Genomic DNA, 25,991 nt, shown 5'->3' on the forward strand with positions numbered 1-25,991 from the left:
ACCTCGGTCCCACCCCGCTCCGGGCGCCCCTCGGGGCGCGGTCTCGTAGCCCCAGCCCGCGGCCATCGGCTTTTCCTCCCCGCCAGACCGGAAGACCGCGGGCGCATCTCAAGCTTACGGTCTGCCCCACGAGGCTCGGCCCCGCTGCCCGATGCACAGCGCCACCGGAGCGCGACCTCCCCGCAGAGAGGGGCGAGCGCGCAGGGAGGGTCCCGCCCCGCCCAGGGAGGGCCCCGCCCCGGAAGCGGCCTCCAGCCACTCAGCGGGCGGGGGCGGGCCCGGGCCGGCGGGCGGGGGCGGTGCTTCCTCGGGGCGGGGCCGCCGCTCGGGCCCGCGCGTCTGGGTGGCGGCGGGGGCGCGCCCGTGGGGAGAGGCGGCTGCGGCTGCTGGAGGGGGGTGGGGGGGGAGGAAGAACCGGGAAGGGGGCAGGGCGGACGGAGAGCGGTGTTCCTGAGGCGGCGGCGGCGGCGGCGGCGGCGTCTGGGACAGAGGAGGGCGGGGAAGGAGGATGGGGCGAGCTGGGGGCAGGGCCCGGCGTTAGCCCGCGGCTCGCCTCGGAGGGAGGGAAGCGGAGCTGCTCTGCAAGTTGCACGGGGGAGCCGGGCCGGTGCCGCCGCAGCCGCAGCCGCAGCCGCAGCCGCCTCGCGCGGCGGGGAGGGAGGGAGGGAGGGCGCGAGAGAGGGAGGGCGGGCCGGAGCGAGCTGGGGAAGACGGAGCGGGCGCTGCGGCGCGCGGGCGGGCGGCGGGGGGGACGCGGGAGGATGGAGCAAGTGGAGATCCTGCGGAGGTTCATCCAGAGGGTCCAGGCCATGAAGAGTCCGGACCACAATGGGGAAGACAACTTCGCCCGGGACTTCATGGTGAGTGTCCGCCCTCGCCGCCGCCTCGTGCCGCCGGCCCCCGCCCCGGGCCGGCTCCCCTCGCCTCCCCCGGCCGCCCGGGGCTGCCAGCGCTTTGTGTGCGGGGCGCGCGCCGTCGGCGAGCCCGCGGGAGGCGAGGTCCCCCCCGCCCCTCAGCCTCCTTTCTTCCGCGGGGCCGCGCGGCCCGGGAGCGCAGGGAGCGGCCGCCGGGCCCAGCCCGCTCCGGCCCCGCCGCCCGCCCGCGACTACCTATTGTCTCCCGGGCCGGCCGGGCGGCGGCGGCGGCCGGGGTGCGGGCTCGCCTTCCCACGCCCGCCTGCCCCGCCTGCCCCTCCGGGGAGGGCCGACGGCGAGCGGTCTGGCTGCGGCCGACCGAGCGGCTGGAGGCTGCTGGGGAGCGAGGGTGGTGTCGGCGGAACGCCGGGTCCCCTTTCCCGATGCCGCCCTGGGTCGGAGTGGGCGCGGAGACCGCGCCGGCTCGGAGTTCGCGGTTCCTGGCTCACCGCTTGCCAAAGGGTCGTGCACAAGGAATCTCACGGTTTACCTGATCTCCACTTATCCAGCCCGGTTCCTTCCCTTCCGGAGACCCAGGTTTGGGGTGGTCTCGAGGCCGGTGTGACTTTAGTGGGGGATGGAGGGGGCTTGCTCAGGGTGGATGGGGTTATCCCGAAGGAAGCTCTCTCTGGACTCTCCGGGGAGATTGCCGATGCCGGAGGGGATGTGACTATCACTTCCTATCCGGGGTGGGGGTGGGAGCTTAGGAACAATGGTCCTGGTGGGGTGGAGGCGACCGTGTGGTCTGAAGCCCTGAACTGGGAGATAACCTTCCCGTCCCCCCTTTTCCGCCACCCCCCCCCCTTTCCGCCCTCTGCCTGTGTAGGCAGGCTTGAGTGGAGACGAGGGTTAAAAGTCTAGTCCGTGAAATTGCTCTAGGTGTGTGATGGGGGGGGGGGGGAGTGTCAAATCCGAGGGCGTGGGGCCAGGAGCTGACTTCCTACGTTAGCCCCCTCCCCGCTCCTTTTATTTTCCTGCTGGACAATGTTCCCTCCAGGGTTGTTTCCCGGTTTAGGAGGCGGTGGTTGCGGCCGCTGCTCCTACGGATGTTGCGCAAGACTGGGGCGTTGTAAACCCTGGAGGTCTGGGGAATGGAAAAGGAAATGGGACTTTGGGAAGTCCTTCGCTGCTCTTTAGCGGGGGTTGGGAATAGCAGAAGAGCTAGGGAAAATTTTGCTCCGGACAAGGTGCTCTTCTGAGAATAATCAGTTAAATCTGAAATTTGGCTGTGAAAAGCCATACACAGTTGAGGTCTTTAAAAATGAGTGGCTACGCACGAGATGTTGGCCAGTTTTTATTTGAAAGTGCGGATGAAGTGACTTTCAGCAATGAAGTAGGCCTTCACATTTTGAGATTTCTGTCTCGTAAAGCTTGAGTATTAAAATTGCTCATAGCTTGAAAAATAGACCATTGGCCTTGCACAGTATTAATAGTATTGTGTGGCTTTGTGATTTCCACCTCACATTTATAAAAGTAGGAAGTAGGAGCGAGGTTTTGTTTAATATATGGTGAAGACTGAAAAATGTAGATCAAATAATTATCCGTTATTTTAAACATTTCCTTTTATTTAGATGATGTTTTGGAAAAGGTGCAAGGGTAAACTACATTTTTCCCTTCTCATCGAGAATTTTTATTTTAGTAGCTTTTGAATGATATCATTTACAAATTTGGTTAGTCTTCTTTTTACTACTCCGTAGTGAAAGCTGAAGAAAATTGTTTATTTAGGATGTTTCAAACTAATGGCTTTCGGTCTTTCTTGGTTATGGAAGGGGCTGTGTGGTCCCTGGCTGTTTGTTGTTTCTATGCTGGTCATCTTGCTGTTCCTGGACATAGTCTGTCAGGCAGCGTTGTTTGGTAATGCAGGCCATCCAGACAGGTGCCCAGTCCCTGAACTTTTGGACAGGGGATGTAGCCTTGGGATTCATGCTTTGGAGATGAGTCAGGGATTCCTATTGGAGATGTCATTTCACAAGGACCAAATCTGTTCCCATTCTTCCGTGATACCTATAGCTAAGTAGTTTTACATTAGAGATTTGATGACTAAAGCTATTCTTTTATAGTTCTTGCTTTTCTAATTTCCTGACTTGATAAGCAATAGCTATAATTAAGACTTTTTGGCAGTGGCTCTGCTTTTTTCCCCTTGACTAGAAGGCTAGAAAGGAACTGCCCTGTGTCATGGAAAAAGAATCAAAGATGAGCCAGTAAATTCTATTTTATTTATTTTTTTTATTTTTAAATTCTGAGGTGGATTAAAAATTCATTTTATTTATTTGTTTATTTTGGTTTGTTTTTTTGAGACAGGATTTCTATGTAGCCTTGGCTATTCTTTGTAGACCAGGCTGGCCTCAGACTCTTATCTGCCACAGATCTGCCTGCCCCTGCCTTCCTGAGTGCTGGGATCAAAGGTGTGCGCCACCACACCTGGCGAGGGACATGCTAATTTTGCTAATAAAACAAATAACTAATTTGTGACAGGTCTGCACCGTGATTTTTGCTCTCAACTTTTAGACTTAAATGATGGAATTGGGGTTTGGTTTTTTTTTTTTTTTTTTTTTTTTAATGTGCATGGATATTTTGACTATATGTATGTCAGTGTACCATATGCATGCCTGATGTCCAGGAGCAGGTGTTACCCTGGGACTGGAGTTACAGACAATTGTGAGTTTTCTAATGGGCGCTGGGAATGGAACCCCGGGTCTTCTAGAATAGCCAATGCCCTTAATGGAGTCGGAGACAGCTCTACAGCTAAGGGTAGGTTTTACTCCATACATGGTTCTCTGAAGTTGACTGGCGGAGAGTTAATCTTAAGCCGTATTGAGGACCATAGGGCCGATATATAATGCCGAAAAAAGGTGATGCCTGAAACAGGTCGGGTTTGAACTGTGAGAAGGAGGTCATGGTGGGTTCTCCTTATTTTCCTCCTCTACTTCATGAAGGATCTTAATATATTTAATATTAAAATTTTCTGTAGGGCCATCACAGTAATTGTATACTGATCTTTCCTGCATCTCTAGCAGGCATGTCCAACCTTTTGACATTGCAACAGCAATTTGTCATTTATAAATTCACATTGGAAACCATGCAGTTGAGTTAACAAAACAGAACAAAGCTCTAGGAAAAAAAAAGTCTCATTATGTTTTAAATGAGTTTACAGTTTGGTGTTGGGACACGTTTTACCCTACCCTGGGGTGTGTGTTGAAGGCTGCAGGTTGGAAATACCTTTTAGGGTCATAGGGGAAAGTGAAGTTATTGAGAGCAACAAATGTGCTAGTTTAACATTCCTGTGGTCTTCCCTTCCCCTCTCTTTCCCCATACCTCACCTTCCCAGCCTGCTTTTTAAGATTACTTTAAGCCCCATCTTACTCGGATATGTTCAGGTAGAGAAGCTGAAAGATACTCTCTTGGGTCTCTGGAGGGCCGTGGAATGCCTTAAGAAAGCTGATTGTTTGGCAGAAAGGGCTTTATCTGAATTAAGTCACGGAAAATAACAGGTATGATGAGGATTAACAAGCCTCAAGCCCAGTGTGGTGGCGCTCACTCGTGGTCCCAGTACTCAGAAGGCTGAGGATCCTGAGTTCGAGGCTAGGCTGTGGCTAAATAACTAGTATTGGGGGAGGAAAGGAAAAGAGACATCTATCACTCAAGCTAGTAGGTACCATTTAGGACAGGGGATAAAGGAGTAAGAAAAGAAACAAGTAGGGCTGGTCAGACCAGATTGTAGAGGGGCAGGTGTTAAATGTAGATGGAGAGGGGACATGTTAAAGGCCTGTGAAGTGTCCAGTACAAATGTGGAGCAGATGTAGGTGCTGGGTAGTTAGTTGTAGGAGGTAGTTGAGCATCTCGAGTGAAAAGCTGATTCAGACAAGCATGTAGAATGAGCAGCTTTAGCGTGAATAGGATAGATCTTGAGAAGCAGCTGAGAGGGAAAAGGTGTGGTGCTCGAAGGATGGTGTGATTAGAGTGGAGGGGCAGGAACCAGAGATGGCAGAGAAAACCTGGGAAGGATTTGAGAAAGGAATTGTTACTAGAGTTAAATAGTAGTGCTAAAAGGACTGGTGGGGGAGACTGAGAGCGCACCCAGGTGGGAGTTTGCTATCTAGAAAAGGCAGGTTGGGGTTAGGGTATGGAGAAAAGCCAGATTACGATTGTTTGAAGAAAAAATAGATGCAATATAGACAGAGTTCTCTTCCACTTAACATTTTGAAGCTAGATGCTAGAATCTGAACAATGACCTAGGTTTTTTTTAATTAAATTTTTATTTTTTTATATTAATTACAGTTTATTAACTCTGTATCCCAGCTCTACACCCCTCCCTCATTCCCTCCCAATCTCACCCTCCTTCATCTCCTCCCTGCCCCTCTCTAAGTCCACTGATAGGGGAGGTCCTCTTCCCCTTCCATCTGACCTTAACTTATCAGGTCTCATCAGGACTGGCTGCAATGTCCTCCTCTGTGGCCTAGCAAGGCTGCTCCTCCCTGGGAGGGGGAGGGGTGGGGTGTGTGTCATAAAGCCAGCCACTGAGTTCATGTCAGACAGTCCCTATTCTTCTTATTAGGGACACACTTGGATACTGAGCTACCATGGGCTACATCTGAGCAGGGGTTCTAGGTTATATCAATCATGGTCCTTGGTTAGAGAATCAGTCTCAGAAAAGACCCCGTGCCCAGATATATTTGGTCCTGTGGAGCTCCTGTCTTCTCCAGCTCTTTCTAACTCCCCCTTCTTTCATATGATTCCCTGCACTCTGTCGAAGGTTTGGTTATGAGTCTCAGCATCTGCTTTGATACACTGCTAGGTCGAGTCTTTCAGAGGCCCTCTGCTGTAGGCTCCTGTCCTGGTTCTTGTTTTCTCCTTCCAATGTCCATCCCATTTGTCTTTCTAAGTGAGGATTGATCATCTTACCCTGAAGACCCAAGTTTTGAAAGTGTTTTTTTCTATTTATTATCAATGTGTCTATTTTCTTCTGAGTACAACTAAGTAAAACCCTGAAATCTTCAGGTTTGGTGCTTGTATTGGAGATTTTTAGAAAACCAAAAGGGATGACTGAAAGTCTACAAAGATCTTACGCTTCAGAGACTGGATAAGTATAAGATGTTTGTTTATTCAATACTGTGGCCTATAGGGTTTTTCAAAGTTAATAAGAGCTTTATAGAGATATAATTGCCTACCATTAAGTTCATTCAAAAGTACAGTCCACTAGGTTTTAGTATAGCCAGAGTTGTACAGTCACTACCGCAATCAATTGCAGAACATTTTTAGCACCCCAAAAGAAACCCCATGTATGTCTGTGGTCACTCCCCTTCTGCAGCCATCAGTAATCCACTTTTTGCCTTTGGAGATTTGCCTGTTCTGCTGGACAGTCTGTGTGAATGGAATTGGAGTATTGTTTTTGTGAATGTCTTTCTGTAATGCTTTATCTCATTTGTTCTCCTTCCCCAGCCCCATTTTTGTCTGTTTGCTCTGGTTTCTTTGAGTTAGGATATTGTGTGTAGTCCTTGCTGTTCAGGCGCATGGCAGTCCTCCTGCTCCAGTCTTCCCAGCGCTGGGATGGCAGGCCAGCGCCACCGTCTCCGCTGACATGTTTTGAAGGTTCCTCCTTGCTGCAGTGTGGTTTAGTAGTACTTTATTCTTTTTATGGCTGAAATATAATTATTATGTGGAGAGTACATTTTTATTCACTCAGTAGTCTATTGGGGGATATTTGACTTGTTTCCCTCCTTTGGCCACTACGAATAGTAATGTTACTGGGACTTTGTGTGGGGACTGAAAACAGAATTACTGGAATTGTTTAGCTGGTTTGAGTTTCTTCCAAAACTGTACACTTAACAGTTATTATTATTGTTATTCTTGCAGGTGTGAAATAATAGATTGGATTAGCTTGCAGGATTTTGTATGTGTAACTACTTTTTGAAAGCCATTATAGAAAATATTTTTCAGTCCTTAAAGTTTATCTGATCTTCATGCTTAGAGTCACTAACTTAGTTATTGCTTTCTTGCCTATCTTCTGTTTTCAGACAGACATACTTAAATTTTAAATTTTACAAGTAGCAGAGAACCATTTAATTTTCCAAATAGATCTTTGAGACAGTGCATTAGCAATTTGCTAAATGTGTTGATTTCCTAGAGTAATTTACTCCATTTTTTCTTTTTAGAATCTTGTTGGATCTTGTTTTGTTTTTTCAGTATTTGACATTTAATTAGAAAAAGTTTTGAGGGCCAGGTGGCAATTGATCATACCTTTTAATCCCAGCACTTGGGAGGCAGAGACAAGTGGATCTCTGAGTTCCAGGCCAGCTGGGCTACACAGAGAAACCCTGTTCAAAAAAAAAAAAAAAAAAAAAAAAAAAAAGGTTTTGAAAGGATGAAACAGAAAGACATTAATGTTACGATGAATTTAATTTAATTTTCTATACACTAAACATGTTCATGTTTCTGTATCAGTCATTTCATTGATGTCATAAGCATTTACATTTCTAGCTTTCCTTATCTGAAAATATCTTAAGACTCGAGGCAGGCACTTAATTCTTGGTCTGTTTCTACACCTTGAATATAGGAAAGTGCTGTTGTCCATCTCATGAGTAGGAATTGTAGGCAGGTTTACTGCTATTAAGACAGAGATATATATTCATCAGGTGAATCCTTCAAAAGGTCCCCAAAGTCCATAGTACTCTTAAACTACTATGAGAACTGTTTTTCCCTTTTCCTATACACATGTGTGTTACACAAATGTAATTACTGGAAAAGAAAATAAATGATAATTAATTAGAATGGTCAGTGAGATGGCTTCATAAGTTAAGGCACTTTGCTGCTAGCCTCAGGACCTGAGTTCAAACCCTTCCACACAAGGGAAGGAGAGAACTGACCCCCACAAACTATACTCTGATCTCTGCTTGAGCACTGTGGCATGCACATACACACGTACATTTGTGGAGAGGTAGTTCATACTGCGCTTGCAGATGACCCAAGTTCAGTTCCCAGCACCCACATGTGATGGCTCACATCTGCCTATAATAACTCACTTCCAAAGGGACTCCAGGTCCTCTTCTGGGCTCCGTGGGCACCTATTTCCATGTGTACACACTGCTTGACGTACATATAAATAGATAAGTAAAACATTTTTAGTTTAAAGAAAGCTAAAAGCCGGATGAGGGGATGAACACCTGTAATCCTAGCACTCTGGGAGGTAGAGGCAGGTGGATTGAGTCCAGGACATTCAGGGCTACACAGAGAAACCCTGTCTCAAAAAATAAAACAACAACAAAAAAAAGGAAGTAAAGTCTCTGAAATAAGTATGGTTTTGTTTACAGTTTCTTCTGCATAAATGTGATTTCTGTGAGTGCTGCTTACTATGCGGAGAGCTTGAGGGTTCCTCTAGGTGGGGAATGCCGTAAAAACCATGTGCTTTTAAGGGTGTTGTAAGAATAGTAATGTTAATAAAATACCCAGTTTAAGCTTCTGATTTTTTATTTAATAAATAAAATCTAGATAAGTACGAAACTGTGGTTTCGTGTGAACTGGTGGATGTCTGGCAAGTAATTACAAAGCAACACTTGCTGTCTCCTGGTATCTCATTCAGTCCATTACACATATCATACTCAGTTTCCTAAAATACTTGGAAGTGTTGGTATCTTTAGGATAAAGGGAACCGTACTAGTAAAATAAGGAGACATGCATTTAATCTCTTTCTTCTTAGTTGATGGTTTCTTTTAATACATTTATATAAAACACATTGGAAACATTGCTCTTTTTGTTTTTCAAGACAGTTTCTCTTTGTAGCTCTAATTGCCCTGGACCTCACTCTGCAGACTAGGCTGACCTTGAACTCACTGAGATCTACCTGCTCCTACTTCCTCTAGTACTGGGCTCAAAGGTGTGCACCACCACCACCCAGATTTTCATTATCTCTCTCCACCCTTACTTTTTCATTCCTTCCCCTCTCCTCCTTTCCTTTCTTCTTTTCCTCTCCTCTCTCTGCTCTCCCCTCTTTCTCCTCCCTCATGGAATTGAAGCAAGGCCTTTTCAAGTTAAATAATCTTACTATACTACTGAGCTTTATCTCAGTTTAGAGGCCTATATAAAGAAGCCTGTATTACTTGACATTCCAAAGCCTTCCTCAGTCTCATACTGCATTTGCAGTGTAAAACTCATATTCTTGGTGATATGTGCTTTTTTTTTTTTCATTCTTCTAAAATAAATTCTTTCTCATCTTTGAGTGAATTTATCAAATAAATGAAATCTTGTATATCTGTGGTGTATTGTTGAGTGTACTTTTTATTTTCCTAGAAATCATAGCTTTGCCTTTTATAGGCTGAAACTCTAAAGATCAAAAAATTAAAAATGTTGAGGCTGGATGTGGTGACACATGCCTTAAATCCCAGCACTTTGGGAGGCGGAAGTCTGAAGAGCTTTGTGAGTCTGAGGCCACCCTAGTCTAAACAGATGCTTCAGACAGCCAGTGTTACATAAAGAGACCATGTCTCAAAACTAAACAAACAAATAAAAACTTTCCTTTGCTTGTAGCCTAAACTGGCCTCAGACTTGTAACAGTCCTGTGACAGCCTTGTCAGTGCTGGAATTACAAACTTTCACCACCACCTCCGGACATTTAAAAATTCAGAATGATTTTACCGTTTCCCTGCTGTGTGGAGGTGAACATGTGCTTGATTCCCACTTTCTGGAATAAGTGTATTCATGTAGTTGATCTAGTAGCGTTTGTTCTCTGTAAAATTGGGTTTGTAATACCCTATAGAAAAGGGGCCTTCGATTGGATTTGAATTGAAGACATGCTAAGGTGATCAAAGTGATGCACAATTGTTTTGAACCACCATTCTTCTGAACTCCTTCAACATTTTTCATATAAAGTGGTTAAATTTTTTTCAATTTATATAATTACTCACAGTTATCTCTTCTGAAATCACACAAAAATCTCGTTTCCATGCGTTTAATAGTACAGTGTATGTTGCTGGCTTGTTGTAGATACAAGAAACAAGCAGTAGTGGCTTTCAGAAGTTTTTTTTTTTTTTTTTTTTTTTTCTGGGAAATGTGAGGTGGAGATCCTGTTACCTTGGGCTTTGGAGCTGTATGTTACTCTACATTTCCTGTAACAACTTCTTTTCAGACACATTTAAAAAATTTTTTTGGCTGTGACTATAGTCAAAGATTTGTCCTTTTCATCTATGGTCTCTATCATTCACTTAGTTAGACAAGAAAAGTGCTTATGAAGGTTTCTGAGTGCCTCCCATGTTATAGGCACTGTGCTTAGAATTGGCAGCTGAAGGTCTGTCAGCCAGGAAGTCCTGAGAAGACTTGTCAGAAGCAGTAGTGTGTTTTCCTAGGAGCAGTACTGTTCTTCAGAGAACTCTGAACTCTTGATTTATAGCAACGATTTTGCCTAAGCCTCTTTTAGGAGAAAGAAGTATTACAGACCTTAGATACTCAAGGATTTGGGTCTCCACAGTCTTAGAACATCTAGACTCAGAAAGATAAACGCTGCAGTCCTGCAGGCATTAATTTCTCTCCACTCAGTCATTTTGAGCAGGTTATCTGAGAAGCTAAGGCTGTGAAACCTAACTGGGAGGACAGAGGTTTATGTATGTAGAGTATCTAAATAGCACTTAGAATGTTGTCAATGGTGATTGAAGATACTGTGTTGTGCCAATAAAAGTGTATTTAAATTTAAATAAGAGAAGTAGGAAAAGCATAGATGTATCAGCACATTCAGTAAAGATACCATAGTCAATCTGATTCTTCTTTTTATTAGGGGGAGGGGCATGCCTGTGTTGGTCAGAGGACAGGTGATCAGTTTGTTCTCTTCTGTCCTGTGTGTCCCAAGGATTGAACTCAGGTTTAGCAGTAAACTCCTTTACCCACTGAGCCATTGTGCCAACTCTAAGCTGACTCTGGAAGAAAGAGCTGCTCAGTCAACTAACAACACCTCAAAGATGTGGAGGAACAGGGTTATAGTGTATATATTATAAACAGATATCTAAGTAATAGATGGTATTTCCAAAGAGAGACAACTTTAGTTGAAATTTATTCTCTTTTTTAATGTTTTGGGAAGGAATGTTTTTTTTATATCCCATTATTATGACAAGGTTGTGTAATCTTATAATGGGACCTTTTAAAATTGAGTTCTGGCCATATGGTCAGGGTTGCTTTTAATATTTTTTGAGACAGGGTCTCACCATGTAGCACAGGCTGGCCTGGAACTTGCTTTATCTTGCCTTGGCATTGTGAGTACTGGGATTACAGACATGTATTATTACTTCAGTTTGATAGTGTTCTTGAAGCTGATAATTTTACTTTATTTCTGATATATATGATACATTTTCTTTCTTTGCCCAGTTCTTAGTTAGACTAATGTTTTATTATTTGCAGGGTTGGGAAATTAGCTGAATAGTAGAGTACTTTGGTAGCATGTGTAAGGCCCTAGGTTGGATCCCTCCCAGCACTATTAAGAAAACAAAACACATGTTTTTTGCCTTGTTTCTTGTTTTGTTTTGTTTTTCTTTTTGGTAGTAGGGATTCATCCCAGGACCTTGCATGATAAATCTGTGATCTACTGTTAAGTTATACACCTATTTTAGTTAGAGTTTCTGGTGCAGTGATGAAGCACCATGACAAACAAAAGAACTTGAGGAGGAAAGGGTTCATTTCATTTTACACCTTGTCTGTCATCCAAGGAAGTCAGGTCCGGAACTCAGGCAAGGCAGGAGCCTGAAGGCAGGAAATGATGCAGAAGCCAAAGGGGAGTTCTGCTTACTGGCTTATTCCTGTGGCTTGTTAAGTATTTTTGTTTGTTTGTTGTTTGTTTGTTTTTAATAGCACCCAGGACCACCCATCCAGGGACAGCTCTACCCATAATGGGCTGAGACCTCCCACATCAATCACTAATTAAGAAAATACATTACAAACACAGGCCAGTCTGGTTGGGGCATTTTTAAAATTTAGGTTAGCTCTTCCAAAATGATTCTAGTCTGTGTCAAGTTAACATAAAAACTAACATACTACCAGCTTAGTATTTTTCATTGGTTCTGTCAGATCTGTTAAAAATAGCCCATTGTAAAATTACATTTGAGGGACCAGAGAGATAGCTCAGTGGTTAAAAACACTATTGCTGAGGGTCTGAGTTCAGTTCCTGGCGCCCTCATCGGGTGGCTCACAATTGCTGTGATCCCGGCTCCGAGAGATTCAGCTTTTTCTTCTGCCCTCTGTAGGCATCCACACGTGTATATGTTCACACAGGCACATCCATACACACTACTAAAAACAAGTATCTGTTTAAAAATTGCATGGAACCTGCCAGTGGTAGTGCACGTCTTTAATCCCATCACTTGGGAGGCAAAGGCAGGTCAATCTCTGAGTTCAAGGCCAGCCTGCCTGGTTTACAGAGTGAGTTCTAGGACAGCCAGGGCTACACAGAGAAAGGCTGGGGAGACGACACAGTCAATAAGGTGCTTGGCACCTAAGTAGAAAGACCCAAATTTAGATCTCTGGCACCTACGAAAAATCCAGGCATACAGTGATCTAACCCTGTAATCCTAGTGGTGGAGAGGTGGAGGCAAAAAGATCCCAGGAGCTCAACACCAGCCATTCTAGCCAATCCATGAGCTTCAGATTCTGTGAGAGGCCCCCTCTGTCCAAACATAAGTAGAAAACGACTGAGGAATATACTGAATATTGAACTGGGGCGTCCGCAGGCACACTCACATGCAAAAAAGAAAAAATATATATTTATTTTTTATTTAAATGTTGTTAGGTAGGTTTTAAGATTGCATTTGTACTAATAATCAAAGTGAGACGGAAGGGAGTTACAGCTCCTGTGCTACAAAAATGTGAAGAGCTTTTCTAGATCTTTTCTCCCTACCTTTATATAGGATGGTTTCACTTCTGGAGTCACAGACGCTCATGTTAATGGTGTACTGAAACTAGAAATTAAGATACTTGTTAATGGATCTTGAAAGGTGACAGACTGGGTTTATGAACTGATATGAACGGAAAACAGATGCTTTCCTATGACATTGTGCTGCATAGGCTAATACGAGCTATTTGCTCGTATTAGTTATAAAACATTAATAAAGCCTTCCTAAGTGGAGCATAAATGTCTTGAAAATTTTCCAGAACCTTTATTTGATGTCAATAGCCCATGCCCAAACTAGGTTAAGATTATAAGGGGGAAATATTACCTAGATGACTGTTTGCATTTTGGCCCTTCTGTCTTTATCCTGTGTCTATCTGACATATCCAGGCTGCTTTTTACTTGACTTTGCTTTTCTCGACTCTTCTGTTTTGCCCATTTCTGCTGAGTAAAGGCAGTAACTAATCTGGTTGGAGCTTAAGGGAAGAGCTCAGAATGACTAGATTCATTATATCTCACGTTCAAGTTACTGAGAATAACCTTGACATTGAGGTGAGATTTCTACTGTAGAAAGTGTGTGAAGTTGGCCAACATGAGAATTTATTCATGTGTGTAGGAGAGAAACTTCTGAAGAGAAAGGGAGGCATGTTTTCCAAAGAAGTGTATCTCGAGAATGGATGAAGGCTCCATCCCTCTTTAGTCACCTTTCTGTTACTGGAACAAATACTTAGCTACCTCTTAAAAGAGAAAAGTGATATTTTGTTTTTGTATTGCTGTTTTTGCAGTACATGTTAAGTTGCTGCTCTGTTTCTGAGCTGTTACTATTTTCCCAGACCTTTAAAACTTTTCATTCTATGTATATGAGTGTTTGCTTACATTTATGTATGTGTACCATGTGTATGCCTAGAGAGCTCTCAGATTGTGACCTGCCATGTGGGTGCTGGGAAACGAAGCTCTATCCTCTGCCAGAGCGGCATGTTCTAACTGCTGAGCCTTCTCTCCAGCATACTTTTGGCTTTTTATACAGTCCTGCTAAACTGCCTCTGCTGCACTTCCACTTGAATATGATCTTGGATTATAGGCCTGTACTGTCAGGCTTAGCAAAACGTTGTGTTTGGCATACACTTTCAGAGGCCCCAGTTCATTACGGTTGGTCACATTGCTTTTGGGTATATAACAACGCAGTACATCATGGCAGAAACTGTTTCAGAACAGACTGCTGTCTTCATGGCCAGGACATGGGAGAAATGGTGTTATCCCACAGTCCCACTTGATTGCATTTCCCCAATAACTCAATGACCACCTACAAATCTCCACCTCGTAAAATTCCCAGCATTTCCCAGGAGTTGAATGTAGTGTGCAATATATATTCTTCATATTGTGTTAAAGAGAGTTGAGTGTGGTGGCGCATGCCTTTAATCCCAGGACTTGAGAGATCTCTGTGAATTTGAGGCTAACCTGGTCTACATAGCAAGTTCCAGGCCAGATAAGGCTACATGATGGGACCCTGTCTCAGAAAGAACAGAAAAAGCAGATGCCATTCTATTTAAAGTAACTGTGTTCATTCCAACCTATGACTTTTATCTGCTGCCTATTACATAGCAACAACTTGCCTTTATTCTTAGTTTATTTTCTCCAAACCTTTTCCCCTATTGATCTCTACTTGTACACTAGTAGTTAGTTAACTACCAAACTTTTATATTCTGACTAAATGGAATCTTGAGAATCATCTACCAACTCATAGAAATATTCTATAACATTGCATATGATTGCAACTTTATAAACTGATAAAATCATTCCCATCACGTGTAGTAACTACCTCAGTGGAAAGTGCTTTAACATTGAAAGCTGTTAACCTTGTGGTGGTGAATTCAAGAAAGGGAGGGAGATAGAGAGTCTGAATTTTTGCCTTAAGGCTCTGTTTGTGTCATGTTTCCCTTTGAGGTAATAGGCTTTTTACTTGTTCATTTTGAAGAAAATGTCTGGGTGATGGCTTTAACTCTTGTGTGAAGCTTTTAGCACCAGAAGAGAAAAAGGGAAGGAGGATGTTTACTAGATACCAAGTTAGGCTATAAAAGTGATATTCTGGGGAAAGGTAGTTTAGCTTGCAGCTGAAAATCAACCTAGGCCTCCCTTGTGCTAGCATTACATGGTTATGCTACCACACTAGGCCAGTTCAAAATAGTACCCAGGACCTTGTGCCTCGTAGGCAAGAGCTGGTACTGAGTGGTATTACTGGGCTACAGCTCATATCCACATATGTGTCTTTAATCTCCAAATATTTCTATTGCTGATTTCTATTCAGATTCCGTTTCTGTTTAATGTCAAATACTGTGTATTTTTTTTTTTCTTCTAAGTGTGTTAAGTTGTATATTACTTTGGCCTGTATTTATGCTCCATTTTATGGTCTGTCTTCGTCAGGGTTCCAATGCACTTGAGGGGAACATGTATTCTGTAGTTGCTCATGAAGTAATTTATTAGCTGTCCATTTTATCTAGTGGATTGATGATGCTGTTGAGTTCAAGTATGTCCTTACTGACTTTCTGCCCCTAATAGCTGCCTATTTCTGATAAACAAGTGATGTCTCCAACTGTAATCCTTCCATTTCTGTCAATTTTGCCTTATGGGTTGTGATGAATCAATGTTAAATATATACATAGTATGTTATGTCTTCTTGGGGAATTGACTCCGTTAGTTTTTGTGATAATCCCTTTAGTCTCTATCATTTAACTTGCTGTGCAGTCCACTCTAAAATTAGTACAGCCAATTCTTGACTCATCTTAGAATGCAGGCTTTTTGTTTTGTTTTGTTTTGTTTTGTTTTGTTTTGTTTTGGATTTAGGGTCTCTATACAGCCCAGACTAGTCTGGAATTCTTACTTGTGCCCCAGTCTCCTGAGTGCTGACATTATGGGCATACATAGTCCCAACATCCATTTGCTTTTAATCTACATATGCCTTCTTATTAATTTCTGTTGTCAATATATAATTGTCTTGTTTCTTATCTGCTCTCATAACCTGTCTTTTAACTGATACATTTATGCTATTGACATTCAGTATCTGCTACATTTGTTATCTTTTTTTATTTTTGTTATTCTCTTTATTGCTTACTTTTTCTGCCTTGCAGGGTCTCACTGAGCCTGTTATATTAATAATATTTTCTCTTTTTTATATTTTTTGTACTTTTTTTTAACCTTTTAATGTGATTGCCCTGGAAGTTATAATGTACATTTTCAGCTAATACAACTCAAATTTATCAATTTTTTTTTTTTTTTTAGGTAGGTTAACACTTGTATTAGTTTGTTTGGTTTTTGTTGTTTTGTGACCAACTTCCAACCCCCTCAGCCCCTCATGCCATGAAAAAATACCATGAGCAAGAATGATTTAAGGAAAAACTTGTTTTGTTGAACTCTGGTTCCAGTGGTTAGATGTCTGAGAACCCCCAAAACCAAAACACTCTAGTACAGTGGTTCTCAACCTGTGGGTCACAATTCCTTTGGGGGGGGGTCAGATGACCTTTTCATAGGGGTCACATATCCAATATCCTACATATCAGATATTTATATTATGATTTATAACAGGAGAAAGATTACAGTTATAAAGTGGGTGGTGGTCTCTTAGTGAGTTTCTTTGGTAGCCAGCTTTACACAGGCTGTCCTAACTGATTGCTTCAGGAGTTTGTGGGTCCTTTGGCTTCATTGGAAGAGAGCTGTGGGAACTTGTGCTTCTAGGCTTTACTTCACACACCGTTTCTTTTGCTGCTTTTATCCTTAGCCATGGCTCTTTGCGTGATTATATTTTGGGTCACCCTGGGGTCTTTGGCACGTTTTTTTATCTGTAGGTACTGTACTCTCTGACCCCCTTTGTTTGGCACACGACTGTAGTGCAACCATCTTGAAAAGAGCAGAGTTTGATGGACAGCTAGGCCTTGACAAACTGGAGAAGAACTATTCTTCAGAAGAGAACAGATGAGTGTATTTGAGAAACAAGACTAGTAGGACTGGCACACCAGGTGGAAAGATTAGGAGAGGAATGAGGCTACTTAGCAAACCCAAGGAAACAGGATGAGTTTTTATTTGCACGCTCTGGGAATTGAGCCTTGGGCCTCCTGACAAGTGTTCTGCCGCTGAGCTGTATCCCCAGCTAGAAGGCAGGCATTGATGCTGGTGTGGAGGTGTATGTCGGCCCACTCCCCACCTTGCTCTCAGGCAACAACAACGGCATTTTGTATGAAGCTGAACTTAACATGGGAACTTTGCCTGGTGAGACAACTTTGCCTTATTTAAGACAAGATGACTGTGGCCATACCCCTTGAATGCACTTTATCAAATTAGGCCTTAGAAGTTGAGAAGGCTCAGGTCGGGTTAGTACTTGGATAGAAGGACAAGTTGATTATTACTTACGGTAAACTACTCCGCCTTTTTTTTTTTTTTTTTTTTTTTTTTAGTGATTTTGAAGCAGTATCATTAAACAACAAAGATCAAAATTTAAATAGCATTTTATTTTCTACAGTTGTATAGGCTATATTATCTCAACCGAGTGTGTTACAGATATGATTAGAAGGGTGCCAGTTCATTAGCTGTGGTGTTCTGAATGTGATTATCAACACCCGTGATGTCTGAAAGATGACACTGCTTTACTGAATGTATGGAAGACACTATGGCATTGTGGAGATTAAAAGATAATATAAATATTATATAATACGATATAAATAAAAAAAAAGTATCTGTCAGGCACCAAATTGTAATCATTGGCATCAGTGATGGGATTAAAAGCCAGGATGATAAATAGTCCTAAAACAGGAAAAAAAATGACCTGAAAATCAGTCATTGTGAAGGTGATGATTGCACCTGAATCCTAATCTTTTATTATACATTTTTTTTTTTAGCTCAATATTGAACTTTTATGACCCTTGAGATCATTGACAACTTCCTGAATGTAATTTCAGTATAGTTGTAACAGGAAAAAAAGAATTGTTTTTTCCAGGTTCATGGTTTACCAGGAAATGTAGTTTTTCTCTTTAAAACTTTTGGTCTATTGACCACAGTTTTGTGGTACTCTGGTCTTGCAAAAATAACTATTTCCATATAGTGGTGAATATATATTCAACTGTTGAAACCGCAGGTATGATAATTGGCCTGTGCTATGTTTGTTTTGGCAATGAGAAATGTCTGTTCTATTAATTTAGGTCTTGTCTTTGGTTTGTCTTTTTAGTTGGACGTAAAGAAAATTGACGTTATTGTCAGCTAACAGTGGGTCTTGATGTTCTTAATTTTATTAATGGTGGATTGCTTTAGTACCCTATGAAAATTGGTGGCTGTTTCTTGAAGGTAAGCTACCTCATCATCATCTGAAGGAAGATACTGTAAGGAGTCGCCTTTCTGTGTTTTGTCGTTGGAGACAGGGTCTCAAGTACCCCAGCGTGACCTCAAACTCATTGTGTATTCAAGGCTTGCCTTGAATTCTTTATTATTGACTATTACTGTTATTGTTGTTGTTATTTTGAGACAGGGTCTCACTGTTGTAGTCCTGGCCTTCCCAGAACTCACAGACATCTGCCCGTTTCTGCGTCCTCTAGGTGCTGGGATTAAAAGCACGTGGTACAACTTTCAGCGTTAAATGTTTAATCCTCCATTTCCTAGGCAGTGGGGTATTCTAGTCATGCACTGCTACACCCAGATTAGGAGTCAGAGTTTTACTGCTTCAAGTCTGGAATTTCTGAGACATTCACTGAGGACAGGGAGAAAAAAAATCTTAGAGCTTGAATTTACTTAAGAGAATCAGTAGACACTGGTTACATCAGCTTAATGTATGGAGAAGCATTAGATTAAAAAAACAGACAGACAAAAGGAAGGTGCTGGTAATAGAAGGGACCCTGCTCTGTGAATTGGAAAAAACACAAACTGGATTTGTAAAATAATTTTTTTCCTTTGTAGCTAACTGTTTGATAAAACTAATCCGAATCCGTGTGTGTGTTCGTGCGTGCGTGCGTGCGTGCGTGCATGCATGAGAGTGCACCACAGTCAGCAGGCAACCTTCAGGAGTCACTTTTTCCACTACGTGGGTCCTGGGGTCAGAATCAGCTCAGACTTGGTGGTATTTATCTGCTGAGCCATCTCACTGGTCCAGTATGGCAACATTTTATTGCCCTTCTGATTTAAGTGATATTCTACTTTTACTTCCATAAAATACCTCCATGGTAAGTAAAGGATAAACTTAGATTAAAAGTTTATATTTCTAGGGACTGGTGAAATGGTTAAGAGCACTGCCTGCTTTTCCAGAGGACCCAGGTTCAATAACCCAGCACCCATGTGGCAGCTCACAACTGTCTATAACTTCAGTTCCAGGGGATCTTACACTCTCATACAGATCAATGCATTAAAAAATAAAATTAAACAAGTTTGTGTTTCTAGCTAGGATTGGTAATGTATAGCAGGCACCAGCACTTCAGAGTGGAGGCCAAAGGATGTCTGTCATGGATTTTGGTGGGAGAGCTGCTGTTAATAAAATGTGAAGCTCTGGCCTACATTTTCAGGGAGTTGTAGCTCTACCCAGGATGGTGTGCCATCCATTAGAGGTGCATATAAAGAGCTGAGGTAGAAACGAGGAAGCAATTTGGGAGGAAGTGGATGGTGGAGTGTGTTACAGTCTTAGGAAAATGTTTCAAGGTGATTTCTATTCTGGTGTACTGAAAAGCAAAGACAGATGGAATAAATGAAGCAGAGAAGTCAGCTGGAGTAAAGCACAGAACAGTTTTTTTGCCTAAGATACCCAAAGATTCTCCTCTACTTACCTCAGTTATATCCTTTATTAATCAGTCCTGACTTAAAGCTTTAAATGAAAAAAACAAAAAGAAACCATGGTGGTTTTTGCCAGTTTCGTCTGCTGATGTAAAATTTTGCCATGTTTATACAGGATTGGATAAAGCTGGTATTTTATAACAGTCTTAAACTGTTTTCACTTGGAAACCCAAGTATATAAGGCATGAACTAGATGTACAGATCAAACCTTTACTGATAATAAGTCATAATTCTTAATAACTTTTATTTTGCATGCATATGAATTTTCTGTTTTATTAAAGATGAGAGTAGGACTAAGAATATAGATTAGAATAGAATGCCTGGTATTGAAGTCCGCACTACCTAAGGGTTTAAGATTAGGGAGATGTGTATGCTAACAAGGTAGGTACACTTTTTAAAAAAATGTACAGTGTGTATTTTTTTAAAAGTTTTACAGTGTGTGTGGGCTAATTAGTTTTTTATTGTCTTCTTGACATAGCCTGAGAAGAGGAAACCTCAATTGATAAATTGCCCAGATTGGCCTGTCTGTGACCATGTTTATGAAATTGCCATCATTGATGTGATAGGGCCCAGCTCACTGGATGATGCCATCCCTAGGCATTTGGGTCCAGGCTCTGTAAGAATACTAGCTGAGCACGAGTCAGAAATCTCTGTGTTTCTGCTTCAGTTTTTGTTTGCGCTCCTTCTCTGGCTTTCCCGGATATAGGCTGTAACCTGTACAATGAAATAAGCCGTTTCTTCTCTGAGTTGCTTTTGTTGTTTATCATGGCAACAAGAAGTGTGTGTGTGTGTGTGTGTGTGTGTGTGTGTGTGTGTGTGTACCAGAATGCCTTGTGCTGGTTTATAGCCTGTCTATTAAGATAGGATTATTTGTGTGGGAGTTGGTTCCCTTCTACCATGTAGGGTCTGGAGGTCAAACTGATCTTCATCACGTGTGGCAGCAAAAACCCTTAGCTTCTGAGCTGTCTCACCTGCCTGTGCTTACATCTTTTTACATATGAAGAAATCCTGGCTGAAATGTTTGCTAGTGTAGTCTTAGAGCACCTTCATTATTTTTCAGGGTTGATCAAATTTGATTTTATAATTGTTTATGCTGAAAATATCTCACGTATATAATTAGTACAAATGATAGCAGTATAATACTTGGGTCCATCTCAGAAATTGTTCTAAATCCTCTCTTGATCCCAAGCCAAAATTTGTTAAGTGATTTTTTTTTTTTTTTTCTGTTTCAAGATAACTCAAAACTCAAACAGCAGTGGGGGGAGGGAATATACATGTGCAGGCACAGGTGTGTTTAGGTCAGAAGTGGATGTTGGTGTCTTCCTTCTACGACTCCACACTTTGCCTTTTGAGACAGGCGGTTTGCACATGGAGCCTCCTGATTCATCCAGACTGCCAGCCTGAAAGCCCCGGGGATTGTCCTGTCTAGCTCCGGTTCCTTAGTGCTGGGATTACAGGCATGGCCTGCTGAGCCCAGCTCTGTTAACATGGGTTCTGGGGGTGTTAAAGTCTGTTTTCTGTAATTAAACCATTAGGTTTTTAAAAGAGCTAAACATTTTGCATGTGCAGTTAAAAAAATGAAAACTGCGGTTCATTCCATACAGTTGTCTGACATCTGAGTTGAGCTGTTTCAGGCAGTGTTGCATCGCGCAAGGGCATGCGCGAAGTGTCTGCCGTAAAGTGACCTGATGCAGTACCCCAGGGCAGCATGGCCAGAGCCTCAGATTGGCTGTGTTTGATTTTGGAATAATTTTTGGTTGTTGTGCCTTCAGAAACCCTGTACTACTAGATTTTTCCCATTTACCACAGTCACATGATCCCAGAGTTTTAAGAAGTGGTTTTCCTGTCGTTCGCAGACCATTTTGATCCTTCAGTTTATGCCCTCTTGTTTGTTGTAGCCTGTGCTTTTTCTTTCGTGTGTTACTCAGCTATGCTATTCTTTTTTCCACCCTCCCCAGACTTTTTAACTACATTTTTTTCCTTCCTTATTAAATCCTTCCCCAGTTTCCTATAAAAAGTCTCTAAGCATCTTTCTTAGAATTATTTGATACTGCAAACCTGTGTGTAAAATACAAAGGAAGCTAACAGTTGAAAATTAGCTTCTGTTCTACCAAGCTGTTAGTCAGTACTCCTTCAAAGGCTTGGGCAGACAGACAGCAGCCGCACCTGGGAACTGACTAAGAACGAAAGTGTTCTGCTGATTTACCCCAGACCTTTTGAAAGTCTGGGGACCTCAGCAGTCTGACCTCCCTGGTAAACACCCTGCTTTACTCTATACAACAGTTCCACGCAGACAAACTGGCCCAGAATGTAGTTCTTTTTGCTATTCAGTCTAGGAAAGATTGCAAACAAATCTAAAGTAACTTAAAGAATTTTTAATTGGCTAATAGTAAATAATGATTATTGAGCCATTTTATGTGCCAAACTGCTGAGTCTGGAGGGCTTGTCTGTTTTATAAAGGTTATAATACTGGATTAAACATGTTGATGATCAGCTGGACATTGGTGGTGCACATCTTTAATCCCAGCATTTAGGAGGCAGAGGCAGGTGGATCTCTGAGTTTGGGGCCTACATGGACTACAGAGAGAGTTCCAAGAAACCCAGGGCTGTTACACAGACAAATCCTGTCTTAAAAAAACAAAAGAAAAATATATCTTAATTAATGCAGCTAATTGTAAGGTTGACTCTTTGATAGAGTAAAGTCTCTACTTAAATGTCTTTTTAATACAAATCACTAGAGTTTTCTTGATGTTGACCTTTTTCAAAGTGCAAAGCAAAGTTTTATTCTGTTTAATGTTGATCTTTAATGTGAATGATTTTTAAAATAATATATTCAACTTATATATGTGACTTAATTTACATGTAATAATTGCACATATATCTGATACAGTGTGACATTTTAACACATACATGGGTGTGTGTGTGTGTGTGTGTGTGTGTGTGTGTGTGTGTGTGTGTCCATGTCCATACACATAGAAAGTATGCAATGACCAGGTCAGGCTGAGTAATCGCTTTAGGGAAATTAGGTTTTTTTGTTTCAATTTCATAAAATATTCTTCATTTTAAAGTGGCATATATAAGGCATTACAGGATATGTCAGGCTTTAAGAACATTGGGTAAAATCCGGGAAAAATCCAAACTTAAATATTTATTTAGGATACAAAGACATTCTCTGATAATTATCGGCTCTCACATAAAAATTTTGTGAAGTATATTTCTCAGTAGTTGTCACACAGATGAAGATCTTGATATGATGCAGTCGGTGGTGTTCTAGAAGCATGCAGCCAGTTCCTTTCCTTATAGTTACTTCTTTTTTCAGCAGTAGTGATGTAAGTCCATTTGTTTTCTGCCAGTGCTTCTTTGGCTGTTTAAATTGACATCCTTCTTTAAGTTAGATTTTCACATAATACTTTCTATTAAGGCTTTGTAAATAACTTAAAATATATCTCTTCAGATATCAAATCTTTGAGCAAAGAAAATAGATATGGAAAATATTATTAACAGGGAATAATGAAGTCTGGAAACATTTTTTTGTCTTTTCCATTGCTTTATTTACATTTAATTTTTTGAATAGACATATTCATAAAATTTGAAAGTATAAAAAGACATACTAATCTCTTTACCGTCCATCTCCCAGAGTTCCCATTTCCCATCCCCACAACTACATCCTTTGGTACGAGGTTTCTTGGAGAGATGTTTTATACAAATGTCAGGCAGATATGTTTTAAATTCCTCTAATGCTAATACTAGAATGCTGTTGTGTTTTCTTCTTTTATATTTAATGAGAATTTTTGATACAGATCCATATTCCTGTATTTAAAACAGCTTCCTTACTTGCTTTCCAGCCATATCATGTTTGAGTGTATGAAACCAATTTATCCAGTTTATTAATAGACTATTTTTATCGTTTGCAGACTTTTGCCATTACAGACAGTGCAACAGAGCTTTGTGCTTGGGTTCATATGTGTGCCAGTTTTATCTAGAAGGCACATGTGTAGAAATTTAAGATAGGTGGATATATAAACTACCAACTCTCCCTCCTTGTTTGGTAATGTTCCTTTTGCACCCATGTTGAACTGAAGTCTGATTACTCCGGTGTAGCCCAGTGTCGCAGTCCCATGAGTGCTGGGGTTGCAGGCATAAGGAAACCTGGGTGGTTTACACATCTTTGTATTTTAAGACTTTTAGTACTATGGGAAAAGTCACCATAAGCATGTAAAATTTTACTTCAGCATTGTGCCAGTATTCGGCATGATTTTTTTAAAGAAAAATATAACAAGAATAAGATAAGATACTTGTGCTTTCTAAAAATACAGTCATGAAATTCTTAATGACTTGAGGAAAGCATCATGGGCTACAAATATAAACTGGTGAAAAAATTAAATTCCTACCAGACTTATTTCATTTCATTTGTATTTAATAATAATTTAAATCCGAAAATCAAAATGCTTTAATCCTTCAAGAAAGTAAACTTCTTTGAAATTCATTTTTAGAAGTATAGTTGAGTAGAATCTAAACAATTCACAATGCCAACTTTGAGTACTTCTGAAAGCAGGAAGTGTATTACTGACAAGCAGAAATATTCCAGCCCAAAGAACATCCCTACTGCCATATGTGGTAAGAATTTGTCACTAACCCACAAACCACTTCTGCAATGCAGTGAATAAGCAGAATTAGTCTTTGTTGGACATTTCCAGTCCACTCTGAAAGAACTTTGTTTTGCAGTGTTTTACGAGTAATTATTAGCGTATGCCTTGGAGAGCCTGGCACATCATGGGTGCTCCTGCGTTACTGAGAGAAGAAAGCTATGCATAATAATCTTTGAGTATGATTTTAAAACTTGCTTAGTGAGACCCTTTATTAAACACAGAAATTGTCAGCTTATTGATATTTTTAAATAAAATTACTTCCAGTTGCTCCCCTTGCTGTTGACTTGGAATAAACATTAATCTTTTGGTTGCACTTACTCTAAAAAAAATTATTCTTAGAGTTAATTTTTTAAGGGATAGGGAAACTAACAGTTTAGAGGAATAGGAAAATTAGTTGTGAGGAATTGGGTCAACAGAATTCATTGAAGAGTTCTTTGTAAATCATTAACATTTTGAAAATATCAATGTTTCTCTAAACTTGAATTTTATTTTCTTGTATTTTAAGCGATTAAGAAGATTGTCTACCAAATATAGAACAGAAAAGATTTATCCCACAGCCACTGGAGAAAAAGAAGAAAATGTTAAAAAGAACAGATATAAGGACATACTGCCATGTAAGTTTGAAATGCCCTTGATAGACTAAATAGAAATGCTCTCTAGCCCTTTGTAACCCCACTAGCTTTGTTCTTGAGTTGGATAGCTAAGAAGGTAGTATCAATCCTTCCCAAGGTACATTACACAGTAATTTGTAACTGTGCTTCTTAGAAGCCCTTCCTTCTTATAGCAGTATTTTACAAAAAAAAGTAATGTAGACAATTGGGATAGTTTCTTAAGATGCTAAACCACTGATTTATCTTCTATCTGATCACAGAGGAGCCTTAATCGATTAACTATTAGTTTTTTTTAAAAATTAACCATCAGATGCCTCAGAAACCTGTGTGTCTACTGTCCTCAGTAGTCTAAGTCTCTAAGCATGTCTAAAGTTGAAAACATAGTTTCATAATATTGTTTTCTAGCTAAGTAACTTTAAACACATGCTTACGTGAGAGATTAAATTTTATAAAAAGTATTTTGCCTAGGTCTTGCTTCTTCTTAAAGCTGCTATAGTGTTTTCTTTCAAGTATCTACATTCTGTAACACTGTTTCCTTACCTGTCATTATTAAAGCCTCTCTCAAAGATATCCTCATTTTCTCAGTGACCTGGTACATAACCTCCCTAGATCCAGTGGTCCTTTTCTTCAGTGTTTTTTTTTTTTTTCTTTCCTATGAAGTGTTTTTATGCCACTGGCCAGTCCCTTTTCTGAATATTTCTTCCATGATAACCCTCTTTCAGATCGTGTCTTCCTGCTCTTGTTTTCCCTCTGTCCTCTGATTTTTTGTGTGCATGTGTATCTGTGTGTATTGGAGGCTGGTGAGAAGTCAGCCCTGGGTATAGTGCTTTAGGAGCCACTTCTGTTTTTGTTTATTTGAGGTTTGGTGTATCACTGTGGCTGGGGGCTTTCCAATTAGGCTAGATTACCTGGCCAGCAAACCTCAGGGATCTATCTACCTGTGTCCATTTCCCTAGTGCTGGGATTACAATTACCACGCATGCCTGGCTTTTTTATGTGGATGGTGGGAATTAAACTCAGGTCCTCAGACTTGTACAGCAAGCACTTTACTGATGGAGCTATCTCACTGGCCCTCCTCACTGGTTTCTTTGCCTAAATTTAATCCTCCTAGTTTTGTTAACTGTTGTACATTATTCTCAACTTGGACCATGTGATTAGACAG

General features: G+C 41.4%; 1 protein-coding gene across 6 annotated transcripts in view; it reads left to right on the forward strand.

The window, feature by feature from the left end:
- Positions 1–682: 682 nt before the first annotated feature.
- Ptpn12 (protein tyrosine phosphatase non-receptor type 12) overlaps positions 683–25,991 on the forward strand; it is a 66,528-nt gene continuing 41,219 nt past the window's right edge. The window contains exons 1-3 of one of the 6 annotated variants that reach the window (XM_055612658.1): positions 788–860; positions 17,984–18,099; positions 24,724–24,832. In XM_055612658.1, the coding sequence (XP_055468633.1) occupies positions 18,073–18,099; positions 24,724–24,832 (136 nt within the window). In that variant the 5' untranslated portion in view covers positions 788–860; positions 17,984–18,072. Of the gene's footprint in view, positions 861–1,065; positions 1,452–17,983; positions 18,100–24,723; positions 24,833–25,991 lie in introns of those variants that run through there. The other 5 variants (XM_055612656.1, XM_055612655.1, XM_055612659.1 and 2 more) reach the window with 5 other exon arrangements.

This window comes from Psammomys obesus, unplaced genomic scaffold, assembly GCF_907164565.1.
Source record: "Psammomys obesus unplaced genomic scaffold, mPsaObe1.curated_primary_1811, whole genome shotgun sequence".
In the NCBI taxonomy this organism is placed as follows: domain Eukaryota; kingdom Metazoa; phylum Chordata; class Mammalia; order Rodentia; family Muridae; genus Psammomys; species Psammomys obesus.